This window comes from Cervus elaphus, chromosome 18 (assembly GCF_910594005.1).
Source record: "Cervus elaphus chromosome 18, mCerEla1.1, whole genome shotgun sequence".
In the NCBI taxonomy this organism is placed as follows: Eukaryota; Metazoa; Chordata; class Mammalia; order Artiodactyla; family Cervidae; genus Cervus; species Cervus elaphus.
The window spans coordinates 111274905-111287255 of NC_057832.1; the positions used below are offsets into that span (position 1 = coordinate 111274905).

At 49.4% G+C, this 12351-nt stretch overlaps 2 pseudogenes and 2 gene segments (V, D, J or C); 3 read left to right on the plus strand and 1 right to left on the minus strand.

The window, feature by feature from the left end:
• The window catches only part of LOC122673888, a 67388-nt pseudogene that overhangs the window by 2804 nt on the left and 52233 nt on the right, over window positions 1-12351 (minus strand).
• Window positions 2163-2683, plus strand: LOC122673889. The segment is given in 2 exon segments: window positions 2163-2211; window positions 2298-2683. Coding segments are annotated over 2 exon segments (435 nt in total).
• On the plus strand, window positions 4652-6818 carry LOC122673890 (annotated as a pseudogene).
• LOC122673891 lies at window positions 8570-11216 on the plus strand. The segment is given in 4 exon segments: window positions 8570-8627; window positions 8760-9118; window positions 11003-11083; window positions 11169-11216. Coding segments are annotated over 4 exon segments (537 nt in total).

A 12351-nucleotide genomic window follows, 5' to 3' on the forward strand; every position in this document is an offset into this window, starting at 1 on the left:
ACACGACTGAGCGACTTTCACTTGCACATTCAATGGTGTATCTGGGATTCCACATCCATGGATTCAACCAATCACAGCTGTTCAGTACCTTGGTACGTATTTACTAAAATAACCACCCACAAGTGGACCCACTCGGTTAGAACTTGTGTTGGTCAAGGGTCAGGTATATATTCACACCGTATAATGATGAGAGCTACGGTTTGATCAATATATATGTATATGCTGATGAAACATCTGTCCCATTAAGACAGAGAACATTTCTCACCAGAAATTCCCTCAGGCTCCTTCCCAGGACTTTCTCCTTCCCTGACAACCAACAGTGTGATTTCTGTGGTTGTAGATTTGTTTTGCTCATGCATCTTTTTAGTGAAAATTTAATGTCTGTACCCATCAAAACAGTTCCTTTTTAGCCTGGACCTAAATATGGAAGACAAGTAAGAGCTCCTGGAAAGTGTTATAATTAACAAAGGGCTTGAAACCATGTGAGACACCATTTCCGTGTGAGGGACAATCCTAACCGGGGATTGATGGTTTGATAAAATGACCATCTAAGTTCTTACCAGCTGGTACAGGCTGTTTTTGTAAAATTTATTTACTCAATTTCATAGGTTTTTTTTTCTCATGAACCCTTTTTCTGAAATCATTTTATAATGATTTTTTTGTTAATATTCTATGAGAAACAACATAGCAAGGCTTCAGATTCACACACTGGGTCCTGGGCTGGCCAGACCAGCAGCAGTAGTTGTTTCAGAATGGAATGATAATTCCATGCCAGGAGAAGGGTTCCTATGACTTGATCCCAAGGATTCAGGCCACAGGCCTTGAGCTGGAAAGACCACTTTCTTCTGGCCTGGCCTGGCCTGCGTATGACCCCCCTTTACTGTGTCCTTCTGTGTCCTGGACCAGCGAAGTTCTGAGCGCATGTATGGAACCACTCGTGGGCGTGCCAGGCCCAGATTCAAGGCTGGTCATTGTGGTTATGACATGAGATTCCTCCTTTGTTTCTCACTTCAGCGTCAGTGTCTTTCTGTCCCAGGACCCAGGAGTGGTGAGTCACCCAGACACTAGACGTGTGGTCATGCTAAAGGGAAACCGACCATCAGGAGGTCACGGAACATCTAAAATCATGTAACCAGGATTTAGTACATAATTTTCAGGGTCCATATTTCAAAGACTATTGAGAATTTGAAGATCCCAACAGCAGAACATCGCTCTAGGTACAGAGTCCTTTTGAGAGTGGGGTTTGTGCAACAAGATATAGTTTAGGGCTCTAGGATATCAATCTATTAACGGCAGCAATGCTTCACAAGGAAGTATTCCCATGGAGTGGATGTCCCACATAAAGTCAGAGCACTTTTGATGTATCCTGGAGTCCTGCACCTCGCCCCAAATCCCTCTCTTATGTATGTTCCTTTGTGTGAACGTAAAATCCACGTTGAGCAACCAGCTTCTGGCCACAAAGAAAGTTCTGTCTTAGGGCTGCGGTGGTTTCACTTGCTGCTTCCCCTCCCTGTGCCCTGAGACTCAGGAAGCACATGCTTTGGCGACCATGAAGGAGCTGTACCTGCATTTGGCAGGTGTCCCGTCTGTTAATGAACTGAGAAGAAATAGAGTCAAATGATTCCTCAATAGTGATGAGTCTGCGCTGCAGTTAAGGAACCAGACTCCAAAGAATCATTGTAGGTGAGAGGACAGGAGCAGGACTGTGGTCAATTGAGCAAAGTAGAAACAACACTTCAGGGAGTATTTGGGATGCACGGGTCATAAAGGACAGTAGGAAGCCCTAAGGATTTCCTCTGAGATTCAAAACTACAGAAATATGTACGCAAATAAGCTAATATGCAAATTAAGGAATTATCTCTGGAGTAAAATATACATAAAGGTGCAAACTACTCTAGGGAAAGCTTGCAACGACTTTGTAAGACTTACATCTGTCCAGATGATGTCCAAGCAATCTGTCCAAGGCATCTCCCTGTTCTAAGCTACTGATTTAGAATCAACTTTGATTTGAGCTTCTGGGGGAAGGGGCGTGGCCCCTGAGCGACAGGTCGGCTCTGGGGCCTGGCAGGGACAGTGACATCTCAGAAGGACTGCCTGGAGAGCCCCTCTCCCCTCTCATCCACACTCAGACCAGAGGGACCTCTGCCTGCCGCGAACCCACCATGAGCCCCTGCCTCCTGGGCTGTGTGGTCTTCTGTCTCCTGCAGGCAGGTGAGTCCTGGGGGCAGGGTCCCCTTGGGGATGCCAGCACTGAGCATGTCCGCTGTGACTGCAGCATCGGTCCTCCTTCTCCACAGGGGCGGTCCACGCATGTGTCACTCAGGACCCCCGATTCCAGGTCGTGAGGACAGGACAGAGCGTGACACTTAATTGTACTCAGGATCTGGGTCATGACTATATGTGCTGGTACCGACAAGACCCAGGACTCGGGCTGAGGCTGATCCATTACTCAACTGGCCCTTTCACCAAGGAGCAAGGAGATGTGCCCGACGGGTACAGCGTCTCCAGACCAAACACAGAGAACTTCCCTCTCACGCTGGAGTCCGCCAAACGCTCCCAGACATCTGTGTACTTCTGCGCCAGCAGTTACTCCACAGCGCTGCACGGCCACCTCCTCTCTGTGCAAAAAGACAGGGGGACCACGTGTAGGCTCCCAGCACCGGGAGCCTCAGGGCTTTGTTAGCCACTTGCCTGCCGCGTGATCCTGGGTGAGTGCACTAGGTTGGCCTAGCCTCACTCCCGGGCCTCAGGGCCATGTGTCCTCCATCGGTCTCAGTCTTTCCTCTGCATCCTCCCTGTGAACCAGGAGACACTTCCCCAGCTCTGACTCCTGGTCATCACCTGAGCCTGAGACCTAGGAGGGAAGGTTGTTGGTAAATCAGATACACTAGGCACTCTTGTCTCACTCAGGCAGCTGTTTCTGTCTTTCTGGAGGTTCTCCTCCAGCCTGGCTCTCACCTGGTCTCGGCTCTGGTCCACCTTTCCCAGGCGGGCAGGACTTCCTCTCCCCACCTCCCTGCATCAGCTCCCTGGCCCTCTCTACCACAGCCACACTGCTCCTCCCTCATCTGGGTCAGGTCCCTTTCCGTGTCACAGGGAGGCTTTTAAAGTGGCTTCTCTATGTGGTCTGTTTTGAGCAAGATGTATGGAGTCATGAAAAAGAAACAAACTTTAGTTAATCACCTATCATCCCAAAACTCATGTGAGTCCATCTGAAGGAGGACAGATTGCCTGTGTTCTCGACACACACACCCCGCCCTCCAACATCCTTAGCATCTCACCTAACCTAGGCCAGGTTGGGACCCCCTGGCACGCTCATCAAAATTTTCTCAAAGTCAAAATATATCCTGCATCGCCCCCATTATATCATGATTTTATATGTGCAGAAATAAATGAGTTCATATTTCTAAGACTTCTTTATGAAAAGTATTATCTAGAATTTGATCATGCTTAATTTAAATACAAAATCTGGAAATATATGCATCTGATTAATCAGAAGTAGTTATGGAATACATGTTTGTAGGCAGATTCACTTGAGACCCTCAGAGTATTTATTTTATGATCCTATATTTCCATGTTTAGCTAACTACTGTCACTGTAGTGGTGCCACAATTATTTCCCTCTTAGTAAAAAGGTGGGATCACACATTCTTCTGCCTCCAGAGGCTGAGTAGATTCGAAGATCAACCCGTCAACCAGGCTAGGAAGGCAGAAGAACAGGTATGTGTGCGTGTGAGAGTGTGTGTGTGTGTGTGTGTGTGTGTTCAGGGTGCCGGAATTTTTGTACCCTTGCTTTAACAGATAGGACTTCCCTTGTGGCTCAGATGGTGAAGCATCTGCCTCCAATGTGGGAGACCTGGGTTTGATCCCTGGGTCGAGAAGATCCTCTGGTGAAGGAAATGGCAACCCACTCCAGTACTCTTGCCTGGATAATCCCATGGACAGCGGAGCCAGGTAGGCTATAGTCTATGCCGTTGCAAAGAGTAGGACAAGTCTGAGCAACTAAACTTTCTTTCTTTTAAACAAATGCTGCAAATCCATGAGACCCTTGACCTTTGGCCACTTGGAGGCACTGTTCCATGATAAGCAGGGTGTGCTGGGAGGATATGAGAGTCACCCTGGGGAGGGCAGCTTAAGAGAACCTTGTCTATATCATGCCTGTATCTGGGAGCAGGTCTGAGTTCCCTGCGTGGTCCTGGGACACATGGAGCCAGCACAGACTCCACACTGCGCAGGGAACTGGGGACGTGGCTGGAACCACGGGATGAACATAGACGGTCAAAACCTAACTCAGTATGGGAAGTGGAACGGTGAAGGGGTTGGAGTGGCTAGTGAGGGCCTGGTGGCTGGTGATGAGTGTCAGGCAGGGTCAGGCAGACAAGAACAAGGCATGTTGTGTGCATATGGAACCAGGGGATGAAACTCACCTCACACCCAGTCTTGCTGAGGAGCTGTCAGGACAGGGAAGGGCATAGAGGAGCCAGCCCTGGGTATTGGTAAGGGGTCCAGTGGACAAGGGCAGCCTGATAGACACAGCAGTGATGTCATAAGCAAATGCTCCAATCAGGGAAGCAGGACCTTCAGCACTTTACACCACTCACCCCAGGAGACCCACCCCCAGCCAGCAGCAGTCTTAGGTTCCTGATGCTGCCATGGGCTCCAGGCTCCTCTGCTGTGTGAGTCTCTGCCTCCTGGGAGCAGGTGAGTCCTGGACACAGTGTGGGAGCTTCTGAGATGTCTTTGCCTCCCTGAGATAGAAGGCTGGTGATGAGGGCTGCAGCAGGAGGCTTTCACTGTCCTCTGCCCTCAGCTTCCTTCTGTCTTCTCCCCAACAGGCCTGGTGGATTCTGAAGTCACCCAGACCCCCAAGTACCTGATCAAATCAAGAAAACAGCAAGTGATGCTGAGATGTTCCCCTGACTCTGGACATCGCTCTGTGTACTGGTACCAACAGGCGCTGGTCCAGGGCCCCCAGTCCTCATTCAGCCTTTCAACAGGGAAGTGAAAGAGAAAGGAAACATATCGGATCGATTCTCAGGAATACAGTTCAGTGACTCTCACTCTGAGCTGAACTTGACTTCCTTGGACCTGATGGACTCAGCCGTGTATCTCTGTGCCAGCAGCCAAGACACAGTCTTGCATGATCAGGTGCCTCTGGGACAAAAACACTCTTGCCCCAGCTCAGGAAGTGGTGGTGAGGGTGTCGGCTGCCAGCCTGCCAAGCCCAGTCTCTGGTAGAGCGATAGACTTTCCTAGACATTCATTTCTTGATATGTTTTAATGCTCACTAAGATCATGCAAGATAAGTGTTATTTTAACTGTTCATACATCTGATGGGATGAGAATTGCCCCGATCTCATACTTCATAACTGTTACAGCTAGGATTGCAGCTCCGGTTTGTTCTCAACACTTGTGGTTCCTTTCCTCATGGAAAGGTCTCCATACAGAACAAATTACATATACGTGTTGGGTTATGTGTAACAAGATACAGTTTGGGGCTCTATGATATGAATTGTTACTCAGTGAATGGCAGCCACGCATCACAAGGAGGTATTCCCGTGAAAAGAATGTCTCAAATAAAAAAGAGATTTTTCCCTTATGCTGGTGTGTGCCCCGTCTCACCATGTTGCTCCTAAGTCTGCATTCCTTTGGGCCAATAAGTCATCCTGTGCTGGGCAACCAGCTTCTCTCCACCCAGAAAGGTGGGTCACAGGCCTCAGGGTGCTCTGCTTACTCACTCTCCCGAAATGGGAAGCAGGGCTCTGTGAACATGAAGGAGCTACGTTTGGCTGGTGTCCTGTCTGTCAGTGAATGGATAAGAACAGATCCAAACAATTCCCCGAGTGCTGATGAGCCTGCGATGAGGTTGAGAGCAGAAACCAGAGAAACATGGTCGGTGGAGGGCCATTCCTAGGGCTGCAATCAATTAAAGCAGAAATGGGCCTTGAAGTCCTATCGGGACACATATCACAAAGGAGAGAAGGAAGCTAGAGGGAATTTCCCAAGATGCTGAGCTATAGAAATATGTAGATAAAGTAATATACACATTTATGAAGAATTATCTCTGGAATAAAGTATAGATAAAATCACAAACTGTTTACAGAAAGGTTACAACGTGTGAGGCTCATGTCCGTTGAGCTGGATGGGTCACCCTGTAGTGAACTCTTCACAGAGGTTCTTTTCTGATTTGAGCCTCTGGGGGAAGAGGCGTGGCCCCCTGAGTGACAGGTTGGCTCTGGGGCCTGGCAGGGACAGGGACATCTCAGAAGGACTCCCTGCAGAGCCCCTCTCCCCTCTCATCCACACTCAGACCAGAGGGACCTCCGCTTGCCCCGCCCCTGCCATGAGTCCCTGTTTCCTGGGCTGTGTGGTCTTCTGTCTCCTGCAGGCAGGTGAGTCCTGGGGGGCAGGGTCCCCTTGGGGTGCCAGCACTGAGCATGTCCTCTGTGACTGCAGCATCGGTCCTCCTTCTCCACAGGGGCGGTCCACGCTGGTGTCACCCAGGACCCCAGATTCCAGGTCGTGAGGACAGGACAGAGGGCGACACTGAAATGTACTCAGGATCTGGGTCATGACCACATGTGCTGGTGCCAACAAAACCCGGGACACGGGCTGCTGCTGAACCATTACTCAGTTAGCTCCCCCACCACGGAGAAAGGAGACGTGCCTGACGGGTACAGCGTCTCCAGACTAAGGAGAGAGAACTTCCCTCTCATGCTGGATTTTGCCAACCACTCCCAGACATCTGTGTACTTCTGCTCCAGCAGTTACTCCACGGCGCTGCACGGCCACCTCCTCTCTGTGCAAAAAGACAGGTGAGGCCCTGCAGCCTGGAAGTCAGAGATCCTAATCAGGGATCCTAGCACTGGGGGTCTTAGTGTTTTGTAGGTCATGTGCCTGCAGTGCGACCCTGGGTGTGTGGACTAGGTTGACCCAACCTCACTCAGGGACTCCGAGACATGTGTCCACCATCCATCTCTGTCTTTTTCTCTATATCCTCCCTGTGAACCAAGAAGATGCTTCTCCAGCTCTGACTCCTAGTCATCACCTGAGCCTGAGACCTCTAGGGGGGAAGCTTGCTGGTAAATTAGATAAAAATAGATCCCCTTGTCTCACTTCAATATTGTCTCTCTGGAAGGCTTTCCCCAACTGGTTCTCACGTGGTCTCCGCTCTTGCCCACCTTTCTTGGGTGGGCAGAACATTCCTCTCCTTACCTCCCTGGCCCTCAGTATCACACCCATGCTGCTCCTCAGTTATCTGGGTCATGTCCCTTCCCAAGTCACAGGGAAGCTTTTAAAGTGGCCTCTCCATGTAGTCTTCATTAAGCAAGTTGTCTGGAGTCATCAAAGAGAAATCAGCTTCCGTTAATTATCAATTATCCAAATCTCATGTGAGTCCATCTGATGGAGAGACTGGTTTTCTGGGTTCATTCTCACGACCCGAACTTCCTCAGCATCTCACCTAACCTAGGCCAGGTTGGCACCACCTCCCTCATCAAAATCTTCTCAAAGTCAAAATATATCTTCCATCACCCCATTATATCAAGATTTTATAAGTGTAGAAATATATGAGTTCGTATATATAAAACCTCTTTATGAAATGTATTAACTGGGACTTGGTAATGCTAAATTTATATAGGAAATGTGGAAATAGATGCATCTTATAATCAGAGGTAGGTATGAAATAAAGGTTTCCAGGCAGATTCACGTGAGATCCTCAGAGTGTTTATTTTATGGTCATTTATTACCATCTTAGCTAACTACCATCATTGCAGTGGTGCAGCAATTCTTTCCTTCTTAGTAAAATTGTCAGATCATTGAGTCTTCAACTTCCAGATGCTAAGAGTAGGTTTGATAATCAACCCTAATTCAGCCAGAATGGGAAAGCAGTATAATAGTAGAATGTGTGTGTGTGTGTGTGTGCGTGTATTCAGGTTGTGGGGTTTTTGTACCCTTGCCCTAGACAGAGGCTACAATTCCATGAGACTGTGAACCACTGGCAACTAGGAGGCAGTGTGGGCCCATATAAGCAAGGTGTACTGAGAGGGGTTGAGAGTCCCCCAGTAGAGGGCAGCTTTAGGGAACCTTAACTACAAGCCTGTGTCAGGGAACAGGTTTGAGTTCCCTGAGTGATCCTGGGGCACATGGAGCTAGCACAGACTCCTCAGGGTCAGGGAAGTGGGGATGCGCCTGGAGCTGCAGCATGTACTCAGCGGTGCCCTGCATGGGAAGTGAGGGTGAGGGGTCTGGGTGGCTGCTGAGTGCTTGGTGATGAGTGTCAGGAAGGGGTAGAGAGAGGAGGAAAAGTCATATTGTGGACATATGGAGACATGGGGAGAGTGCACACTTCATACCCACCCTTTGCTGAGGGGCTGTGCAAGACTGGGAATGGCATAGAGGAGCCAGCCCTGGGTCCAACCAAGCGGTCCAGCGGATCAGGAAACAGCCTGCAGAGACACAGAGCAGTGACCTCATAGGCAAACGCTCCAATCAGGAAAGCAGGAGGATCAGTACTCTATACCAGTCACCCCAGGAGCCCCGCCCCCAGCCAGCAGCAGTCTTGGGTTCCTGATGCTGCCATGGGCTCCAGGCTCCTCTGCTGTGTGACTCTCTGCTTCCTGGGAGCAGGTGAGACCTGGACACAGTGTGGGAGCTCCTGAAATGTCTTTGCCTCCCTGAGATAGAAGCCTGGTGATGAGGGCAGCAGCAGGAGGCTTCCCTATGCTCTGCCCTCAGCTTCTTCTGTCTCCTCCCCAACAGGCCTGGTCGATTCTGGAGTCACCCAGACCCCCAAATACCTGATCAAATCAAGAAAGCAGAACGCGACTCTGAGATGTTCCCCTGATTCTGGACACCGCTCTGTGTACTGGTACCAACAGGCTCTGGGCCAGGACCCCCAGTTCCTCATTCAGTATTACAACAGGGAAGTGATACAAAAAGGGGACATATCAGATCAATTCTCAGGAAAGCAGTTCAATGACTTTCACTCTGAGCTGAACTTGAGCTCCTTGGAGCTGATGGACTCAGCCGTGTATCTCTGTGCCAGCAGCCAAGACACAGCCCTACATGATCAGGTGCCTCTGGGACAAAAACGCTCCTGCCCCAGCTCAGGAAGTGTGGTGAGCATGTCGACTGCCTGCCTGTCAGGCCCAGGCCTGGCAGAGTGGACACTCTTCCCCAGACGTTCATTTCTTGACATGTTTTAATGCTCACAAAGATCATCAAGATAAACATTATTTTAACTGTTTATACATCCGAGTGTACATGAATTGCCCAGATCTCATACTTCATAATTGCTATAGCAAGGATTCTGAGTCAAGTCTCTTCTCAACACCTGTGGTGACTTGCCACCAATGGAAATGTCTCCCTACAGAACAAATTAGATATGCATGTGGGTTACGTGTAACAAGATAGAATTTGGGGCTCTATGATATAAACTGTTATTCAGTGAATGGCAGCCACACTTCACAAGGAGGTATTCCCGTGGGAGGAATGTCTCGAATAAAAACAGCATATTTCATTACCCTGGGGACTGCAACTTCCTCCACGTCCCTCCTAAGTCTGTATTCCTTTGTGCCAATAAGTAACTCGTGCTGGGCAACCGGCTTCTCTCCACTCAGAAAGGTGGGTCACAGGCCTGAGGGGGCTCTTCTTGCTCTCCCCTCCAATATGGGAAGTAAGGGCTCCTGTGAACAGAAGGAGCTGTAGCGGCATTTGGCCAGCGGATCGTCTGTTAGTGAATTGATAAGAACAGATCCAAATAATTCCTAAATGTTGATAAGCCTCCGATGAGGTTGTGATCAGATACCTGGAGAAACATGATAGGTGGAGGGACATTCTCAGGACTGCAGTCAATTAAAGTGGAAATGGGTCTTGAATTCCCATTGGGACACATGAGTCCTAAGGGGCAGCAGGAAGCCAGAAGGATTTCCCCAAGATTTAAAATTCCAGAAACATGCAGATAAATAAAAGTAACACACGTGTTAATGAAAAATTATCTCTGGACTAGAACATACAAAAATTTAATCAGTTTTACAGAGAGGTTAGATCAACTTGTAAGGCTTACGTCCATTGAGCTGGATGGGTCTCCCTGTTATGAACTGTTCACTCAGGTTTGAGAGCTTACATTGAATGGTGTCAGATTCGTGATCTCTGAAGAAGATTTAGCTTCTTCTTAGACCAGGGACAAGTCTTTATCACTCAAGAGCTTTTGTGTAGCCGAGGTTTACTAAGGAATAAAAAGTGAAAAGTGAAAGTGAAGTCACTTAGTCATGTCCGACTCTTTGAGACCCCGTTGACTGTAGCCTACCAGGGTTCTCTGTCCATGGGAATCTCCAGGCAGGAATACTGGAGTGGGTTGCCGTTTCCTTCTCCAGGGGATCTTCCCGACCCAGTGATCGAACCCGGGTCTCCCGCATTGCCGGCAGACGCTTTAACCTCTGAGCCACCAGGAAGCTCCAAAGTATAAAAAGGGACAGACAAAGCTTCTAACATAGACATTGAAGGGGGAGGAGAGTGCACCCACTTGCTAGTCTTATCAAGGTCTTATATAGTTTAACCAGACCCACTTGCAACATACATCTTATATTACCAAGATTAGAACTGACAATAGAAAGGTCTTACCAAACCCACTTCCACAATATACATCGTAAAACAATAAGATTAGTCAGAAGGTCTTTGGTAAGGAGAAACATGTGCTTGAGCAAGGTACAGTGCTATGTGGACTAAACAAAGCAAGAAGAAAAAACCTTTGTTCTTTTCTCTTTGAGAGCCCCACACCCCTCTCTCTTCCTCGAGGACTCTGGACACCTTTCTCTTCCTTGGGGACCCTGGACTTCTTATCAACCTGCCTAGGAATTTACTCTCCCAGCTTCTTTGATTTGAGTTTCTGGGGGAAGGGGCGTGGCCCCCTGAGTGACAGGTCGGCTCTGGGGTCAGGCAGGGACAGGGACATCTCAGAAGGACTCCCTGGAGAGCCCCTCTCCCCTCTCATCCACACTCAGACCACAGGGCCCTCCGTCTGCCCGGGCCCCGCCATGAGCCCCTGCCTCCTGGGCTGTGTGGTCTCTGTCTCCTGCAGGCAGGTGAGTCCTGGGGGCAGGGTCCCCTTGGGGTGCCAGCACTGAGCATGTCCACTGTGACTGCAGCATCGGTCCTCCTTCTCCACAGGGATGGTCCACGCTGGTGTCACCCAGGACCCCAGATTCTAGGTCGTGAGGACAGGACAGAGCAGGACTCTGAAATGTACTCAGGATCTGGGTCATGACCACATGTGCTGGTACCAACAAGACCCGGGACACGGGCTGAGGATGATCAATTTCCCAGCCGGTGTGCCCACTAGTGAGCAAGGAGATGTGACTGATGTACAGCGTCTCCAGATCAAACACAGAGAACTTCCCTCTCATGCTGGAGTCTGCCAACCGCTCCCAGATATCTGTGTACCTCTGCGCCAGCAGTTACTCCACAGCGCTGCACAGCCACCTCCTCTGTGCAAAAAGACAGGGGGGCCCGTGCAGGCTCCCAGCATCGGAAGCCTCAGAGTTTGCAACCACGTGCCTGCAGCGTGACCCTGAGTGTGTGGACTAGGTTGGCCTGTGCCTCACTCCTGGGCCTCGGGGCCATGTGTCCTCCATCGGGCTCTGTCCTTCCTCTACATCCTCCCTGTGAACCTGGAAGATGCTTCCTCACATCCTCCCTGTGAACCAGCTCAGACTCCTAGTCATCACCTGAGCCTGAGATCGAGGAGGGAAGGGTTTTGGTAAATTAGATACATCTAGACTCTCTTGTCTCACTCAGGCAGAATCTGTCTGTTTTTCTGGAGGTTCTCCCCCAGCCTGGCTCTCACCTGGTCTCGGCTCTGGTCCACCTTTCCCAGGCCTGCAGGACTTCCTCTCCCCACCTCCCTGCATCAGCTCCCTGGCCCTCTCTACCACAGCCACACTGCTCCTCCCTCATCTGGGTCAGGTCCCTTCCCATGTCACAGGGAGGCTTTTAAAGGGGCCTCTCTATGTGGTCTGTTTTGAGCAAGATGTATGGAGTCATCAAAGAGAAACAAACTTCAGTTAATTATAAATCATCCAAAAACTCAGCTGAGCCCACCTGAAGGAGGACAGACTGTCTTTGTGTGTTCTCGACACCCCTGCTCCCAACATCCTTAGCATCTCACCTAACCTCCCTCATCAAAATCCTCTCACAGTCAAAATCTATCCTGCATCACACCATTATATCATGCTTTGATAAGTGCAGAAATAATTGAGTCCACATTTATAAAATTTTTAATAAAAAGGACGTATTATCTAGAATTTGATAATGCTTAATTTAAATAGGAAATCTGAAAATATATGTCTGTGAC